The 19,728-nt window shown below is 38.7% G+C and overlaps 1 protein-coding gene across 1 annotated transcript in view; it reads left to right on the top strand.

The window, feature by feature from the left end:
* VEGFD (vascular endothelial growth factor D) overlaps positions 1-19,728 on the top strand; it is a 192,246-nt gene that overhangs the window by 51,515 nt on the left and 121,003 nt on the right. Inside the window, 1 exon segment of the mRNA XM_053706076.1 lies at positions 6,354-6,555. Coding sequence (XP_053562051.1) covers positions 6,354-6,555 — 202 coding nt within the window.

Here is a 19,728-nt window from a genome sequence, read left to right as displayed (position 1 = left end):
ATAATTCAGAGACTCTTCGAGCCGAGGAAATAGCCATTAAAAATAGAACTTTCCAAGATAACAACTTTATATCAATGGAATGAAGGGGTTCAAACGGAACGCCCTGAAGAACATTAAGAACAAGGTTTAAACTCCATGGTGGAGCAACAGTTTTAAACACAGGCTTAATCTTGGCCAAAGCCTGACAAAAAGCCTGGACGTCAGGAACTTCTGACAGACGTTTGTGTAACAGAATGGACAGAGCTGAGATCTGTCCCTTTAATGAACTAGCAGATAAACCCTTTTCTAAACCTTCTTGTAGAAAAGACAATATCCTAGGAATCCTAACCTTACTCCAAGAGTAACCTTTGGATTCACACCAATATAGGTATTTACGCCATATCTTATGGTAAATCTTTCTGGTAACAGGCTTCCTAGCCTGTATTAAGGTATCAATAACTGACTCAGAAAACCCACGTCTTGATAAAATCAAGCGTTCAATTTCCAAGCAGTCAGCTTCAGAGAAGTTAGATTTTGATGTTTGAAGGGACCCTGTATCAGAAGGTCCTGTTTCAGAGGTAGAGACCAAGGTGGACAGGATGACATGTCCACCAGGTCTGCATACCAAGTCCTGCGTGGCCACGCAGGAGCTATTAGAATCACTGATGCTCTCTCTTGTTTGATTCTGGCAATCAATCGAGGAAGCATCGGGAAGGGTGGAAACACGTAAGCCATCCTGAAGTCCCAAGGTGCTGTCAGGGCATCTATCAGGACTGCTCCTGGATCCCTGGAACTGGACCCGTAACGAGGAAGCTTAGCGTTCTGTCGAGACGCCATGAGATCTATCTCTGGTTTGCCCCAACGTCGAAGTATTTGGGCAAAGACCTCCGGATGGAGTTCCCACTCCCCCGGATGAAAAGTCTGACGACTTAAGAAATCCGCCTCCCAGTTCTCCACTCCCGGGATGTGGATTGCTGACAGGTGGCAAGAGTGAGACTCTGCCCAGCGAATTATCTTTGATACTTCCATCATAGCTAGGGAGCTTCTTGTCCCTCCCTGATGGTTGATGTAAGCTACAGTCGTGATGTTGTCCGACTGAAACCTGATGAACCCCCGAGTTGTCAACTGGGGCCAAGCCAGGAGGGCATTGAGAACTGCTCTCAATTCCAGAATGTTTATTGGCAGGAGACTCTCCTCCTGACTCCATTGTCCCTGAGCCTTCAGAGAATTCCAGACGGCACCCCAACCTAGAAGGCTGGCGTCTGTTGTTACAATTGTCCAGTCTGGTCTGCTGAATGGCATCCCCCTGGACAGATGTGGCCGAGAAAGCCACCATAGAAGAGAATTTCTGGTCTCTTGATCCAGATTCAGAGAAGGGGATAAGTCTGAGTAATCCCCATTCCACTGACTTAGCATGCACAGTTGCAGTGGTCTGAGGTGTAAGCGTGCAAAGGGTACTATGTCCATTGCCGCTACCATTAAGCCGATTACCTCCATGCATTGAGCCACTGACGGGTGTTGAATGGAATGAAGGGTGCGGCAAGCACTTTGAAGTCTTGTTAGCCTGTCCTCTGTCAGGTAAATCTTCATTTCTACAGAATCTATAAGAGTCCCCAGGAAGGGAACTCTTGTGAGTGGAACGAGTGAACTTTTCTTTTCGTTCACCTTCCATCCATGTGACCTTAGAAATGCCAGTACTAACTCTGTATGAGACTTGGCAGTTTGAAAGCTTGAAGCTTGAATCAGAATGTCGTCTAGGTATGGAGCTACCGAGATTCCCCGCGGTCTTAGTACCGCCAGAAGAGCACCCAGAACCTTTGTGAAGATTCTTGGAGCTGTAGCCAATCCGAATGGAAGAGCCACAAACTGGTAATGCCTGTCTAGGAAGGCAAACCTTAGGTACCGGTAATGATCTTTGTGAATCGGTATGTGAAGGTAGGCATCTTTTAAATCTACAGTGGTCATGTACTGACCCTCTTGGATCATAGGTAAAATTGTCCGAATAGTCTCCATCTTGAACGATGGAACTCTTAGGAATTTGTTTAGGATCTTTAAGTCCAGGATTGGTCTGAAAGTTCCCTCTTTTTTGGGAACCACAAACAGATTTGAGTAAAACCCCTGTCCCTGTTCCGATCGTGGAACAGGATGGATTACTCCCATTAACAAGAGCTCTTGTACGCAGCGTAGAAACGCCTCTTTCTTTGTCTGGATTGTTGACAACCTTGACAGATGAAATCTCTCTCTTGGAGGAGAGTATTTGAAGTCCAGAAGGTATCCCTGAGATATTATCTCTAGCGCCCAGGGATCCTGGACATCTCTTGCCCAAGCCTGGGCGAAGAGAGAAAGTCTGCCCCCCACTAGATCCGATCCCGGATCGGGGGCCCTCAATTCATGCTGTTTTAGGGGCAGCAGCAGGTTTCCTGGTCTGCTTGCCCTTGTTCCAGGACTGGTTAGGTTTCCAGCCTTGTCTGTAGCGAGCAACGGCTCCTTCCTGTTTTGGTGCAGAGGAAGTTGATGCTGCTCCAGCTTTGAAATTACGAAAGGAACGAAAATTAGACTGTCTAGCCTTAGCTTTGGCTTTGTCCTGAGGCAGGGCATGGCCTTTACCTCCTGTAATGTCAGCGATAATCTCTTTCAACCCGGGCCCGAATAAGGTCTGCCCTTTGAAAGGTATATTAAGCAATTTAGACTTAGAAGTAACATCAGCTGACCAGGATTTTAGCCACAGCGCCCTGCGTGCCTGAATGGCGAATCCTGAATTCTTCGCCGTAAGTTTAGTAAGATGTACTACGGCCTCCGAAATGAATGAATTAGCTAGTTTAAGGACTCTAAGCCTGTCCGTAATGTCGTCCAGAGTAGCTGAACTAATGTTCTCTTCCAGAGACTCAATCCAGAATGCCGCTGCAGCCGTGATCGGCGCAATGCATGCAAGGGGTTGCAATATAAAACCTTGTTGAACAAACATTTTCTTAAGGTAACCCTCTAATTTTTTATCCATTGGATCTGAAAAAGCACAGCTATCCTCCACCGGGATAGTGGTACGCTTAGCTAAAGTAGAAACTGCTCCCTCCACCTTAGGGACCGTTTGCCATAAGTCCCGTGTGGTGGCGTCTATTGGAAACATTTTTCTAAATATCGGAGGGGGTGAGAACGGCACACCGGGTCTATCCCACTCCTTAGTAACAATTTCAGTAAGTCTCTTAGGTATAGGAAAAACCTCAGTACTCGCCGGTACCGCAAAATATTTATCCAACCTACACATTTTCTCTGGTATTGCAACTGTGTTACAATCATTCAGAGCCGCTAACACCTCCCCTAGTAATACACAAAGGTTTTCCAGTTTAAATTTAAAATTTGAAATATCTGAATCCAGTCTGTTTGGATCAGAACCGTCACCCACAGAATGAAGTTCTCTGTCCTCATGTTCTGCCACCTGTGATGCAGTGTCTGACATGGCCCTAATATTATCAGCGCACTCTGTTCTCACCCCAGAGTGATCACGCTTACCTCTTAGTTCTGGTAATTTAGCCAAAACTTCAGTCATAACAGTAGCCATATCCTGTAATGTGATTTGTAATGGCCGCCCAGATGTACTCGGCGCTACAATATCACGCACCTCCCGATCGGGAGATGCAGGTACTGACACGTGAGGCGAGTTAGTCGGCATAACTCTCCCCTCGTTGTTTGGTGAAATTTGTTCAATTTGTACAGATTGACTTTTATTTAAAGTAGCATCAATACAGTTAGTACATAAATTTCTATTGGGCTCCACTTTGGCATTGCAACAAATGACACAGGTATCATCCTCTGAATCAGACATGTTTAACACACTAGCAAATAAACTTGCAACTTGGAATACAATTCAATTAGAATAATATTAAAAACGTACTGTGCCTTTAAGAAGCACAGAAGATCTATGACAGTTGAAAATTAATAAATTGAAAACAGTTATAGTGTAAACAACACAACTTTAGCAAAGGTTTAATCCCATTAGCAAAGATAACAAATTCTGAAAGCAGGAAACAAATTACAGAATAAACGTTTTTTATCTCAGTCAACTATAATTCTCACAGCTCTGCTGAGAGAAATTACCTCCCTCAAAATAAGTTTTGAAGACCCCTGAGCTCTGTAGAGATGAACCGGATCATGCAGGAAATACAATGAGCTGCTGACTGAAATATTTGATGCGTAGCAAAAGCGCCAAAAAACGGCCCCTCCCCCTCACACACAGCAGTGAGAGAGAACAGAAACTGTCAGAAAAAAGATTAAGCAACTGCCAAGTGGAAAAATAGTGCCCAAACATTTATTCACTCAGTACCTCAGCAAATGAAAACGATTTTACATTCCAGCAAAAACGTTAAACATAATTTCTAGTTATTAAACAGCTTTATGTACTTCTTACAGTGTAATTCTAGTGAAGTACCATTCCCCAGAATACTGAAGTGTAAAGTATACATACATGACATTATATCGGTATGGCAGGATTTTCTCATCAATTCCATTGTCAGAAAATAAAAGCTGCTACATACCTCTATGCAGATTCATCTGCCCGCTGTCCCCTGATCTGAAGTTTACCTCTCCTCAGATGGCCGAGAAACAGCAATATGATCTTAACTACTCCGGCTAAAATCATAGCAAAAACTCTGGTAGATTCTTCTTCAAACTCTGCCAGAGAGGTAATAACACACTCCAGTGCTATTTTAAAATAACAAACTTTTGATTGAAGATATAAAACTAAGTATAATCACCATAGTCCTCTCACACATCCTATCTAGTCGTTGGGTGCAAGAGAATGACTGGGAGTGACGTGGAGGGGAGGAGCTATATGCAGCTCTGCTGGGTGAATCCTCTTGCACTTCCTGTTGGGGAGGAGTAATATCCCAGAAGTAATGATGACCCGTGGACTGATCACACTTAACAGAAGAAAAATATATTTTATGATTTAAATAGGGCATGTTATTTTAAACAACTTTCCAATTTACTTTTATTATCAATTTTGCTTTGTTCTCTTGGTATTCTTAGTTGAAAGCTAAATCTAGGAGGTTCATGTGCTAATTTCTTAGACCTTGAAGACTGCCTCTAATCTAAAAGCGTTTTGACACCACTAGAGGGCATTAGTTCATGTGTTTCATATAGATAACATTGAGCTCAGGCACGTGAAGATCCTAGGAGTCAGCACTGATTGGCTAAAAATGCAAGTCTGTCAAAAGAACTGAAATAAGGGGGCAGTTTGCAGAGGCATAGATACAAGGTAATCACAGAGGTAAAAAGTGTATTATTATAACTGTGTTGGTTATGCAAAACTGGGGAATGGGTAATAAAGGGATTATCTATCTTCTTAAACAACAAAAATTCTGGTGTTTACTGTCCCTTTAAGGTTTATTACTGTGGAGATCATAGGATCACTCTTATAAAAGAAAGCTTGTGATGCCTATATAATATACATAGTAACCAATGTAAACGATCATTAACCCTTTGAGTGCTAATGACGGCTCTGAGCCGTCACTGAGTTTCCCACTCTGGTGCTAATGACGGCTCAGAGCCAGGCGATCGTGCCTGCATAGTGACAGGCATCGCCGGGGCTTCCCGTTTTGCGTGATGACGTCACCGCGCAGCTTTATTTATACTTAACAATGTTAAGTATAGGAGCAGGGGGCATGCAGGGGGCATGCTGCTTAGAAGCCTGTATCTCAGGCATCTAAGCAGCTACAAGACCCACCATTGGAAAGGTAATCACATCACCTTTCCAACAGTGTAAGTCTTGGGGGTCTGAAAAAAATAATAAAAAAGTAAAAAAAAATGTTTAAAAAATAGAAAATAAAAAAAAACATTAAAACCTCTTAGCACCCAGGTGAGAAAGTGCTTAGCACTCAAAGGGTTAATGTTCATCTTTTGTGGAATTTTCCTGCTTTGTGTCTTTTGTAATTACTTTATACATAGTAAATGCAGGTGCAGACCAACAGTGATTTGTGAGTATATAGCAACAGTACAAAATATATTGATACAGGACTGTAATATAACCGAAAATTCTCTATTGTTATCTCAATGAAAGTAACAGGGGGTGTATCACAGGAACGTCTGTTCTACAACTATTCTGGGTGATACGTATAGCATAAGTTATAATGGATTTTATTTATTTATTACTTAATTTATTTTAAAAACAAAAGTATATATATATTTTCTCCAGAGTTATCTTCTCCCCTGTTTCTGCTTGATCCTCATCATTGCCTCTCATCCCTACATTTCCATTTATCTTTACACATTTAGCAACCTGTATAAAGATGCTATATTGTAATTATTGAGGACACCATGTTGTCTGTTTTTTGTGTGTGTAAAATATTCAGTTTTATTATCTTGGCTATGTTTATATGCAGGGCACATCACAGAAAGAATTAGAGATGAAGATCAGATCTGCTGATAGTCTTGAAGATCTTCTTCGGATAACACATCCAAGAGAGCTAAAGCTATGGAGATGCAGATCAAAACTCAAATCCTATGTGAGCATTGATTCTAGGTCTTCATCGCATCGCTCAACGCGCTTTGCAGCAGCTTTTTATGATATTGAAATACTAAAAGGTAAGTACCATTAAGTTGTTTAGAACAAATGCTATCATAGATTATGACTTTATTAACATTAAAGTATCTCTCTTAAACTTCTCACTATCTTTTTCCCTGTTTACTCTTTTTTTTAACAATCCCTTTTTTTCACTTTCTTAATTGTTTCATTTCTCTCACCAGTTATGTTTGATTCTATCTTTCATTTTTAATGAATTCTATCTTTCCATGTTCATCTTATACCTACTGTCTTAGCCCTCCTTTCTCTAACCCCCTTTTGTAACTTAGACTGTTCTCTAACACTTCATCATGAATTCCCAACATTGCCAGGTCTAATTTTGCTATTTTTTCCTTCTCCTTTACCATATCCATCCTTAGAATCAAGATAGTTTCTTTTTCTATTCATAATTGCAAATGTTTTCAACATCTGTGTTCTCATCTTTGGGGGTGATGCAGTTTAAGTTTAATTTTTATTTTTTATTTACTTAGATTTAAAAAAAATTGTTAACTTAGGGGGTTTAGTTTAGAGGGTGGTTAGGTGTTAGGTTAGTTTGCGTTTGGGGTATGTGGCGGGATAGGGGTTAATAGTTTAGTCTAGACATGTGAGATTCGGTTTGGTCCGAATCGAAATTCGGACGAATTTGTCGAATTCGGAGATTTGGATCGATTTGTATTTCCGAATTGCGGTAGTGCCGAATCTACCGAATAAATCCAAATTGATTCAAATTTATTCGGTAGATTTGGATGGCCGTGTATTACACTAGTATTGTACAGTATACTAGTGTAATACACAGCACATCCCACTAAACACTGACCGAAATTCCGAAATTCTGAATCGAACCGAATTTCCCACGAATCCGAAACAAATTAATTTGATTTCTTCCGAATTCAAATCGATCCGAACCGAAAATCGAATCGGTCCGAATCGATCCGAACCAAATTTTTCGACGCTGCACATTTCTAGTTTAGTACTTGCGGTGGGTATGTGGCAGTATAGGGGTTAATAGTTTAGTACTTGCCACCTCTTAGCACTTTTGATCATCTGGGCCTATATCTGGTGAATAATGTGTTTTTCGTTTATCATTTTCTCATAAGCCACACTAGGGCCAAAAGTATGCGGACACCTAACCATCACACCTAAATGAGCAATCAAAATCATTTTCCAAAACCATGGGAATTTATATGTAGTTGGCCTCCACTTTGAGGCTATAACAGCTGTCACTCTTCTGAAAAGGCTTTTCACAAGATTTTAGAGAGTGTCTGTGGGAATTTGTGACCATTCACTTTAAATAGCATTTGTGAGGTCAGACAGTAATGTTGGACCAAACAGTATGGCTCCAAATAGTGTTCAAAGGGGTTTAGACCATGACTCTGTGCAGACCACACGAGTTCCTCAACACCAAACTTATCAAACCACACGAGTTCCTCCTCACCAAAGTTGTCAAACCATGTCTTCTTAGACCTAGCCTTGTGCACAGGGGTACAGTCATGCTGGAACAGGAAAGGGCCTCCCCCAAACTGTTGCCACAAGATAGATTGTCTCAAATGTCTTTGAATCATGTATAGTAAGATGACCCTTTAGTCACTATGACCTAGATTTGGAGTTTGGCGTTAGCCGTGAAAACCAGCGTTAGAGGCTCCTAACGCTGGTTTTAGGCTACCGCCGGTATTTGGAGTCACTCAAAATAGGGTCTAACGCTCACTTTTCAGCCGCGACTTTTCCATACTGCAGATCCCCTTACGTCAATTGCGTATCCTATCTTTTCAACGGGATCTTTCTAACTCCGGTATTTAGAGTCGTGTCTGAAGTGAGCGTTAGACATCTAACGACAAAACTCCAGCCGCAGGAAAAAAGTCAGTAGTTAAGAGCTTTCTGGGCTAACGCCGGTTTCTAAAGCTCTTAACTACTGTACTCTAAAGTACACTAACACCCATAAACTACCTATGTACCCCTAAACCGAGGTCCCCCCACATCGCCGACACTCGAATAATTTTTTTTAACCCCTAATCTGCCGACCGCCACCTACGTTATACTTATGTACCCCTAATCTGCTGCCCCTAACACCGCCGACCCCTGTATTATATTTATTAACCCCTAATCTGCCCCCCACAACGTCGCCGCCAGCTACCTACAATAATTAACCCCTAATCTGCCGACCGCAAAGCGCCGCCACCTACATTATAGCTATGTAACCCTAATCTGCTGCCCCTAACACCGCCGACCCCTATATTATATTTATTAACCCCTAATCTGCCCCCCTCAACGTCGCCTCCACCTGCCTACACTTATTAACCCCTAATCTGCCGAGCGGACCGCACCGCTACTATAATAAAGTTATTAACCCCTAATCCGCCTCACTAACCCTATAATAAATAGTATTAACCCCTAATCTGCCCTTCCTAACATCGCCGACACCTAACTTCTATTATTAACCCCTAATCTGCCGACCGGAGCTCACCGCTATTCTAATAAATGTATTAACCCCTAAAGCTAAGTCTAACCCTAACACTAACACCCCCCTAAGTTAAATATAATTTAAATCTAACGAAATTAATTAACTCTTATTAAATAAATTATTCCTATTTAAAGATAAATACTTACCTGTAAAATAAATCCTAATATAGCTACAATATAAATTATAATTATATTATAGCTATTTTAGGATTTATATTTATTTTACAGGTAACTTTGTATTTATTTTAACCAGGTACAATAGCTATTAAATAGTTAAGAACTATTTAATAGCTAAAATAGTTAAAATAATTACAAATTTACCTGTAAAATAAATCCTAACCTAAGTTACAATTAAACCTAACACTACACTATCAATAAATTAATTAAATAAACTACCTACAATTACCTACAATTAACCTAACACTACACTATCAATAAATTAATTAAATACAATTCCTACGAATAAATACAATTAAATAAACTAGCTAAAGTACAAAAAATAAAAAAGAACTAAGTTACAAAAAATAAAAAAATATTTACAAACATAAGAAAAATATTACAACAATTTTAAACTAATTACACCTACTCTAAGCCCCCTAATAAAATAACAAAGACCCCCAAAATAACAAAATGCCCTACCCTATTCTAAATTACTACATTTCAAAGCTCTTTTACCTTACCAGCCCTGAACAGGGCCCTTTGCGGGGCATGCCCCAAGAAATTCAGCTCTTTTTTCTGTAAAAAAAAAACATACAATACCCCCCCCAACATTACAACCCACCACCCACATACCCCTAATCTAACCCACCCCCCCTTAAATAAACCTAACACTAAGCCCCTGAAGATCTTCCTACCTTGTCTTCACCCTACCAGGTTCACCGATCCGTCCTGAAGAGCTCCTCCGATGTCCTAATCCAAGCCCAAGCGGGGGGCTGAAGAGGTCCATGATTTGGCTGAAGTCTTCATCCAAGCGGGAGCTGAAGAGGTCCATGATCCGGCTGAAGTCTTCATCCAAGCGGGAGCTGAAGAGGTCCATGATCCGGATGAAGTCTTCTATCAACGGCATCTTCAATCTTCTTTCTTCCGGATCCATTTTGCAGACCTCCGACGCGGAACATCCTCTTCTCCCGACGCCTACTAGCCGAATGACGGTTCCTTTAAGGGACGTCATCCAAGATGGCGTCCCTCGAATTCCGATTGGCTGATAGGATTCTATCAGCCAATCGGAATTAAGGTAGGAATATTCTGATTGGCTGATGGAATCAGCCAATCAGAATCAAGATCAATCCGATTGGCTGATCCAATCAGCCAATCAGATTGAGCTCGCATTCTATTGGCTGATCGGAACAGCCAATAGAATGCAAGCTCAATCTGACTGGCTAATCGAATCAGCCAATCGGATTGAACTTGATTCTGATTGGCTGATTCCATCAGCCAATCAGAATATTCCTACCTTAATTCCGATTGGCTGATAGAATCCTATCAGCCAATCGGAATTCGAGGGGCGCCATCTTGGATGACGTCCCTTAAAGGAACCGTCATTCGGCTAGTAGGCGTCGGGAGAAGAGGATGTTCCGCGTCGGAGGTCTGCAAGATGGATCCGGAAGAAAGAAGATTGAAGATGCCGTTGATAGAAGACTTCATCCGGATCATGGACCTCTTCAGCTCCCGCTTGGATGAAGACTTCAGCCGGATCATGGACCTCTTCAGCTCCCGCTTGGATGAAGACTTCAGCCGGATCATGGACCTCTTCAGCCCCCCGCTTGGGCTTGGATTAGGACATCGGAGGAGCTCTTCAGGACGGATCGTTGAACCTGGTAGGGTGAAGACAAGGTAGGAAGATCTTCAGGGGCTTAGTGTTAGGTTTATTTAAGGGGGGTTTGGGTTAGATTAGGGGTATGTGGGTGGTGGGTTGTAATGTTGGGGGGGGTATTGTATGTTTTTTTTTACAGGCAAAAGAGCTGAATTTCTTGGGGCATGCCCCGCAAAGGGCCCTGTTCAGGGCTGGTAAGGTAAAAGAGCTTTGAAATGTAGTAATTTAGAATAGGGTAGGGCATTTTTTTATTTTGGGGGTCTTTGTTATTTTATTAGGGGGCTTAGAGTAGGTGTAATTAGTTTAAAATTGTTGTAATATTTTTCTTATGTTTGTAAATAATTTTTTATTTTTTGTAACTTAGTCCTTTTTTATTTTTTGTACTTTAGCTAGTTTATTTAATTGTATTTATTTGTAGGAATTGTATTTAATTAATTTATTGATAGTGTACTGTTATGTTAATTGTAGGTAATTGTAGGTAGTTTATTTAATTAATTTATTGATAGTGTATTGTTAGGTTTAATTGTAACTTAGGTTAGGATTTATTTTACAGGTAAATTTGTAATTATTTGAACTATTTTAGCTATTAAATAGTTCTTAACTATTTAATAGCTATTGTACCTGGTTAAAATAAATACAAAGTTACCTGTAAAATAAATATAAATCCTAAAATAGCTATAATTATATATAATTATAATTTATAATTATAATTATAATTTATATTGTAGCTATATTAGGATTTATTTTACAGGTAAGTATTTATCTTTAAATAGGAATAATTTATTTAATAAGAGTTAATTGCGTTAGATGTAAATTATATTTAATTTAGGGGGGTGTTAGTGTTAGGGTTAGACTTAGCTTTAGGGGTTAATACATTTATTAGAATAGCGGTGAGCTCCGGTCGGCAGATTAGGGGTTAATAATTGAAGTTAGGTGTCGGCGATGTTAGGGAGGGCAGATTAGGGGTTAATACTATTTATTATAGGGTTATTGAGGCGGATTAGGGGTTAATAACTTTATTATAGTAGCGCTCAGGTCCGCTCGGTAGATTAGGGGTTAATAAGTGTAGTTAGGTGGAGGCGACGTTGTGGGCGGCAGATTAGGGGTTAATAAATATAATATAGGGGTCGGCGATGTTAGGGCAGCAGATTAGGGGTACATAGGGATAATGTAAGTAGCGGCGGTTTACGGAGCGGCAGATTAGGGGTTAATAATAATATGCAGGGGTCAGCGATAGCGGGGGCGGCAGATTAGGGGTTAATAAGTGTAAGGTTAGGGGTGTTTAGACTCGGGGTACATGTTAGAGTGTTAGGTGCAGACGTAGGAAGTGTTTCCCCATAGCAAACAATGGGGCTGCGTTAGGAGCTGAACGCGGCTTTTTTGCAGGTGTTAGGTTTTTTTTCAGCTCAAACAGCTCCATTGTTTCCTATGGGAGAATCGTGCACGAGCACGTTTTTGAGGCTGGCCGCTTGCGTAAGCAACTCTGGTATCGAGAGTTGAAGCTGCGTTAAAAATGCTCTACGCTCCTTTTTTGGAGCCTAACGCAGCCTTTATGTGGACTCTCAATACCAGAGTTATTTTTATGGTGCGGCCAGAAAAAAGCCGGCGTTAGCTTTTCGGGTCGTTACCGACAAAACTCCAAATCTAGCCGTATGTATTCCAATAGGTTATGTTCTCCATCTGCCACACCCAGATTCTTGAGTCAGACTGTCAGGTACTTTCACTTGCTCCAAAGTCCAGTAGCAGCATGCTTTATACAACTCCAGCCAATGCTTGGCATTGCGTATAATGATATGATGCTTCTGTACAGCTGCTTGGCTATGGAAACTCATTTCATAAAGCTTTTAATTTTTATTATTATTATTTTTTTTACATATATCTGATACTGTTAGTGTAAAATATATATCTATACCTATATATCTATAAGAATAGATATATAAGTGTAGGTATATACCGATATATATATAGTAATATATATTTACAATAAAATAAAAAATTTCTGTATGTGAAGAACATTGGATGTTAAATATGTACAGTAAAATATATAAATACATATGTACACACATAAATACACACACATATATATATACAGTATATATATATATATGCATACATACACATATATAGACATGTATATGTATGTATCTATACATTATAGCCCTTTGCAGTCAATCACCTTGTAATATTCTTTTTAACATTTTTATTAAAGGGACACTAAACCCAATTTTTTTCTATCGTGATTCAGATAGAGGGGCCTATTTATTAAAGGTCTTGCGGACCTGATCCGACAGTGTGGATCAGGTCTGCAAGACATTGCTGAATGAGGAGAGCAATACGCTCTACGCATTTAACATTGCACCAGCTGCTGGTGCAACGCCCCCCCATGTTGACTCGTGGCCAATCGGCCACCAGCAGGGAGGTGTCAATCAACCCGATCGTACTCTGGTTGATTGACACCGCGATTCTTTAGACCACTGCTTCATAACTGGTGTTTCTGGCGAGTCTGAAGACTCGCCAGAAACACAGGCCCACAAGCTCCGTTCAGAGCTTGATAAATGGGCCCCAGAGCATGCAATTTTAGGCAACTGTCTAATTTACTCCTATTATCAAATTCTTTTCATTCTCTTGGTATCTTTATTCGAAATTCAAGAATGTAAGGTTAGATGCCGGCCCATTTTTGGTGAACACACTGTGTTGTTCTTGCTGATGCTGATTTGTGGGTAAATTCACCTATCAATAAACAAGTGAAATAGTCAAATAAAGAAAGCAAGAGAACAAAGAAAAAATGATAATAGGAGTAAATTAGAAAGTTGTTTAAAATTGCATGCTCTATCTGAATCACAAAAGAAAAAAATTCGGTTCAGTGTCCCTTTAATGACTTGGAGCAAGGATTAAATAGCAACATCTCTATTTTTGCAGATGATACAAAATTGTGTAAGGTCATTAGGTCAGTGCAGGATTGGTTTACAAGGTGATCTAGAAAAATTAGAAGAATGGGCAGATAAATGGAAAATTAGATTTAATACTGAAAATGCAAGGTTCAAGATTTTGGAAGTAAAAATAAGCAGGCAACCTATTATTTAAATGGGACTAGACTTAGCAAAACAGAAGAGGAAAGGGATTTGGGAGTACTTAAAGGGACAGTTTACTCAACTCAAGAAATGTGTTCCCAATTATCCACTTTACCGGCTGGAGTGTATTAAATTGTTTACAAGTATTACCCTTATGATGGCATATGAAATAGTTTATTTACCTGTGGTATCCCCACCAATCCTGAAAGTTTTTGGCCTCAAGGCCAAGCTGTGTTAACACAGACAGTAGAAGAAATTACACTCCCAGTGGGTTATAGAAGAGATAAGGTAATAAAATGTTAATTTTATAGTATACTGTGCCTTTAAAGATATCAAACTAAAGATGGGTGTACAATCCAGGGCAGTGGCTTAAGTCTAATACGATATTAGCATCTATTTAAAGAGACAGTGATGCAAGGGAGAAAAGCATGCTTCTGTCTCTATATAAATCCCTGGTAAGACCTCACCTGAGTATGAAGTGATGTTCTTGGAACCAATCTCAAAAAATACATTGCAGACTTAGAAAAAGTTCAGAGAAGGGCCACAAAACTAATAAGGGGAATGGAGAACTTAAGCTATGAGGAGATTTAAGCCAAACTGGGTCTCTTATCTCTAGAAAAAACGGCATTTCACTAGCAATGCTTGTGCACTGAAAAATGCCGACAGCTAGTGCTAAAATAACATGGTCTAAAAAATTGTTGAACCTTGGGTTCTTTTCCTGAGAGTGTGCTGAGACAGGTTGCACGTCTTGAACATTATCTCTAATATTTTTTACAACGTTTTACAAACATTGTTTCAAACACTGCAGCCATACAGAGCTTAAGGACACATTCATGCTCCTGAGCATATCTAGATATGCTCTCAAACGAAAAGAAGAATCAGTAAACTTGATAATAATCCTCAGAGCAGGCGGACAGGTTCTTTATATCTTTTTTAGATCTTTCTTGCAAGTACAATCCTGCCAGAAGAAGAGCTGACTCAACATATTATATACCACAAGTTATTATGGATTTTTATATTAATCCCTTTTTTTGATTATATATTCATATATTTTTATTTCACTTGTTCTAACTCACGTATATTTTTTTATATATATCCAGATATTTAAGTTCACAATTATATCATTAAAAAAAATTATTTTATTTAAAGGAGAATACACAATTGAAACTTAAGTTTCATCTGCACAAAGTTTCACGCATACAATTTTTCATTTATCCAGTCATTTTTGTACACATTGTATCAAAGTGCAGCACACAGCACATTGTATTTTTAAGATTCTATTTAAAGGAGAACACACAACTGAAACGTAAGTTTCATCTGTACAAAGTTTTTTTATTTATATAGCAATTTTTGTACACATTTTTTTTGTACACCTTTTTGTAAACATAAATCAACTATATTTGCGCCATCTGCAGCTTTCTTAGGTATAGAAATTTGCATTATACAATCTTAGAACATCTGCGATTCACAAAATATCATTTGGCAGATAAAAGAAGTGTGTTTTGAATAATGATAAAAATGTCATTGTTAAAATACACAAAAACTTGAAGAAGTCATGTAAAATCTCCCATGGGAACAATTAGTGATTGATTATAATTGCTTGAGAACATGAGGTCCTTTGATCCAGACTGTTATGTGAATTATTTTGTCTACTGATAGCAACTGACATAGTATGTCACTAACACAACTGAGCGTTGCTAAATAAGGACATTTTTGTGAATTGTTGTGTCTAGATAGATTTAACTATAAAATGTAAATGCTTGATTATCTAAAGATCTCTGCACTCTGAGCTTTTTTTAAAAAGTGCTAAGCTGCAGTTACTTCAGTAAGGAGCTTAAGGGAAATAATCAAACCCTTCAAACTCAGCTTCCTTACACTGTAAATACCCCCACAGTTTGAAAACCAATCGCCTGCTCTTTCAAACAGTTTATGTCTTGTGAACGCACAAATAAAACATTTTTTTTAACACATGTACACTTATAGGGCTAGATTACAAGTGTCTCGCTAAATGTTGCAAGTGAGCTATAACGGGTTGCGAGCGTATTACAAGTTGAAAGTTAACTCGATTCCCAGAACACATTCACATTTTACGCTCCTAGGGGGTGATTTATTATGCCCCAAATGGTGCCAACTCGCTCTGTTTCCACGCGAGCCTTCAGGCTCGCTGGAAACAGGAGTTAAGAAGCACCCCCTGCTAGCGACCCATTGGCCACGAATCTGCAGGGGCGGCATTGCACAACCAGTTCACTAGAACTGCTTTGCAATGCTGAATGCCGAGTCGACAGTGTATGCTGTCCACATTCAGCGATGTCTGGCAGACATGATATGCTACAGTGTATCATGTCAGCCAGACTTTGATAATTCGGCCCCATGGGGTTAGCGCAACTGAAACCCTTGTGTAAAGGGTAGTGCGTTAAAAAAAGTTGCATAAATGCATTCAAAATTACAGTTACACTCATATAAACACTATGTGATAAAAATGATTCATATCAATTAAAAAAAAAAGTTATAAGGGTTCAAACTTATATGGTATATGACAAGGTGTTTGAATGCCAAGGGATATATTGTATATATACATTAGACATAACAAAAAACCTTGTTATAAAGCACAAAAGCCCCTCTTTATATAAGTTTTAATCGCCAGGTGATTGCTGTGGTAAAAGTGATCACCTGATGTGATTAAATGTGCATTTATTTGAGTAAAGGCTCATGGGTCGCCGGTGTGCACATCAAAGTTATATAACTATACCCTGAGAGGCCGAATTATCTGTATCTGTATCATGTCCGACGCACATTGATAAATGCCAACAGCATACGCTGTCTGCATTTATCATTGCACAAGCATTTCTCGTGAAATGCTTGTGCAATACCACCCCCTGCCAATTTGCGGCCAATCGGCCGTTAGCAAAGGGTGTCAATCAACCCGATCGTGCCGATTGCTGTCTGCCGCCTCAGAGGTGGCGGATGAGTTAAAGAGCAGCGGTCTTACCATCGCTGCTTCTTAACGCCCGTTTCCATCTATCTGGAAATTACGGGGGGGGGGGTAGATTGCAGTATCTGCTGCTTGTTAAATCTATCCCAAAGGCTTTTATTTATATGAGGATAACCCCTTCTGCTTTTGATTATTGCATTTAGAGAAAATTAACACACACACAATTTTTACTACCTTGTTATTAAAATTTTAATAAAAATATACATTTTTTAACACATTTTGTTGTACAGTTTTTAACATAAGATATGTAATAGATATATTGCAAACCAAAATAAATATACTGGAAAACAAAATAAATATTACGCAAACCAAAATAAATATACTGAAAAACAAAATAAATAATAAATATATTGCAAACCAAAACAAATATACTGCAAACCAAAATAAATATATATATAAAATACTGCACAGTTTTTTCATGTGATCATAATTATAAATGGATTCGACCACAAATAAACGACAGTCGCAAATGTGTTTTCAATAGAAACATTCCAGAAAATGTGTTTTGATTATTAAATAGTTGTTATCGGGGTAGAAACTGGGAATCCAACAGAAACTGACATATGCAATGGGGTAGATTTAGCAAACACATTTATCAAGTTCCTCTGAAACTGAAGTTAAGAAGCAGCGGTCTTAAGATCTGCTAGTCGGCATTTATCGATGTGCAGCGGATCATGTCTGCCCGCACAATGATAAATCCGCCCCAATGGCTCTTCAAAACCTCTTAAGGTTACAGTACAGTTCTTTTGAATTAAGCCCTTTATACAGTGTGTAGCCAAAATCAACATTTGCATGTGAGATATTAACCAATTGTAATCTGAACCCATCCTGATCACTGCTGAGCAATATGAATACCTTTGTATATAGGCATGATGGGTATACTGAGCAAGTTTGCTCAATTTTTATTTTGAAACTTTTAATATTTTTTCCTCAATATTTCCAATTTATTAAATAAAGAAGAAATCTATGGGTTTCTATTAGAAAGAAGAAGCTGCAACTTATCTCATCTTATAAAATTGGGTTTCAATACTTCTCTCAATGTGAACCATGAAACTAATTAATTGGAATATTTTAGCTGCAAAAATGTATTGTGAATGTGATTGCTCCTTCTTTAACATGATTACAAAAGGAAAAGCACCTTTGTGACCAGCTTTTTCAAAAAGGAAATCATGCCTTCATGGCTGGATTTTCAAACGTGATCATTGCTTCTTGACCGTGAATTAAATAATGTAGCTGCAAAATTGGCAACAATGTGTGATTTTGAGGTCACTAAGGTGTGATCCTGTTTGAAAGCCACATTATGAAGATACCTGTATGAAGTGACAATATGTACTCAAGACTTATGTATATATGAATGTGTGTCCTACCGTCTGCAGACAGACTATACAGAGATGAATAGAGTTTTAATTAAGCTAGACCATGTATGCAAATACCTCTAAAATATCACTTGTGGCCATTTCAGAGTCTCCTAAACACGTACAACATAATAGAATTATTCCATATTGTTTTGGCATACTAGCAAAGTGATACATAGCTGGTGTTGGTTTCATTCAGCACTTGCTTCCATCATCTTGCAAGCAAAATTGCAATTATTTTTATAAAAATAAGTTAATAGAAAGAGCTCAGAAGTCGCGGTAATGATTATAGCGTAAATCACGAATGCACTCACGCAATCGCGTTTTCGCTCATCTTGTAATATGAGTGGTAAGCACGATGAGCGCAATCCTTGGCGATATACCTCTTATCACTCTGGCGCAAACAATTGCGCTCTACTTCTAATCTAACCCTTAATTACACTCCAGCTGATAAAATGGATCACTGGCAATACATTAAAAAAAAGAAACAATTTTACAATTCACTGTTCAGTTATCAGCTCTGAATTATTTTTTTTGCCTGAGCACAACGGAGATCAATCAATATGATCAAATGGTGTATTAACCTTAATAGGGATTTCATGAAAATCTGTTCTGTAGAATGACAATTAAGAACTGGATTTAAGAATGATCTCACATTCAACTTATCAAATGCAATAGATTTTTTTTAAGTCCAGTTACTTGTCAAATGACTTTAATAAAGAATAGCATGCTTATTTTTCTGTATTATTTCTGAGAGTAAAATGATGCTATGCTATAGATGATTTTTTAATAAATGAGTCATTTTCTGTTGTTATACATAAAGTTATTGGCATGCAGTAAGCTGTAGTGATGTTTCCCTAAAGTCCTTTGCATTGTGATTATTACAATGTAGTTTTATTGCAGTGTTTTTCAACCATTGTCACAACCCAGAGTGGTGCCCTAGCAGAATTCATGGGACAATAAACTCAATATTTATTCTCCATTTGAAATATTAAATTAAGGAGAATAAACAGCATTGCAGTATACATACATTATTTGTTTTGTCTTATTTTGCATTACAATACCTGTGCTTGTTCCACTTGTGCTTGCTTAGAGTACAAGCTAATTTACATTTATGCTTAACTGGCCACAGCAAGGAAGACCAGGTACATAAATTCCATCAAGCTTCTCAAGAATTATATCCATAAACTGCTCTTTATTTGCAAATCTTGTCTTTTTTTGCGAACACAATTAAAGTATTAAATGATTTTAGAACATTTTGTTTGCAATACAGTGTTTAATTGCGGATAAAACTATGGCATTTGCTGTAAAAGCAGATCTGGAGTCCTTTTGGTGCATGACTACTCATACCTACTATTTAATCAAACCTCTTTACCTATGTGTTAAAAAATCTCTCTTAGCTTTTAAAGGAATGATACCCAAATGTTGAAGCATTTGAATGTGATGTAGCATATCTGTAAAAAGCTGACTAGATAATATCACCTGAGCATCTCTATGTAAAAAAAGGA

Source organism: Bombina bombina, chromosome 3, assembly GCF_027579735.1.
Source record: "Bombina bombina isolate aBomBom1 chromosome 3, aBomBom1.pri, whole genome shotgun sequence".
NCBI lineage: Eukaryota > Metazoa > Chordata > Amphibia > Anura > Bombinatoridae > Bombina > Bombina bombina.
Note: the sequence above shows the minus strand (reverse complement) of the source record. Positions and strands in the feature narration are given on the sequence as shown.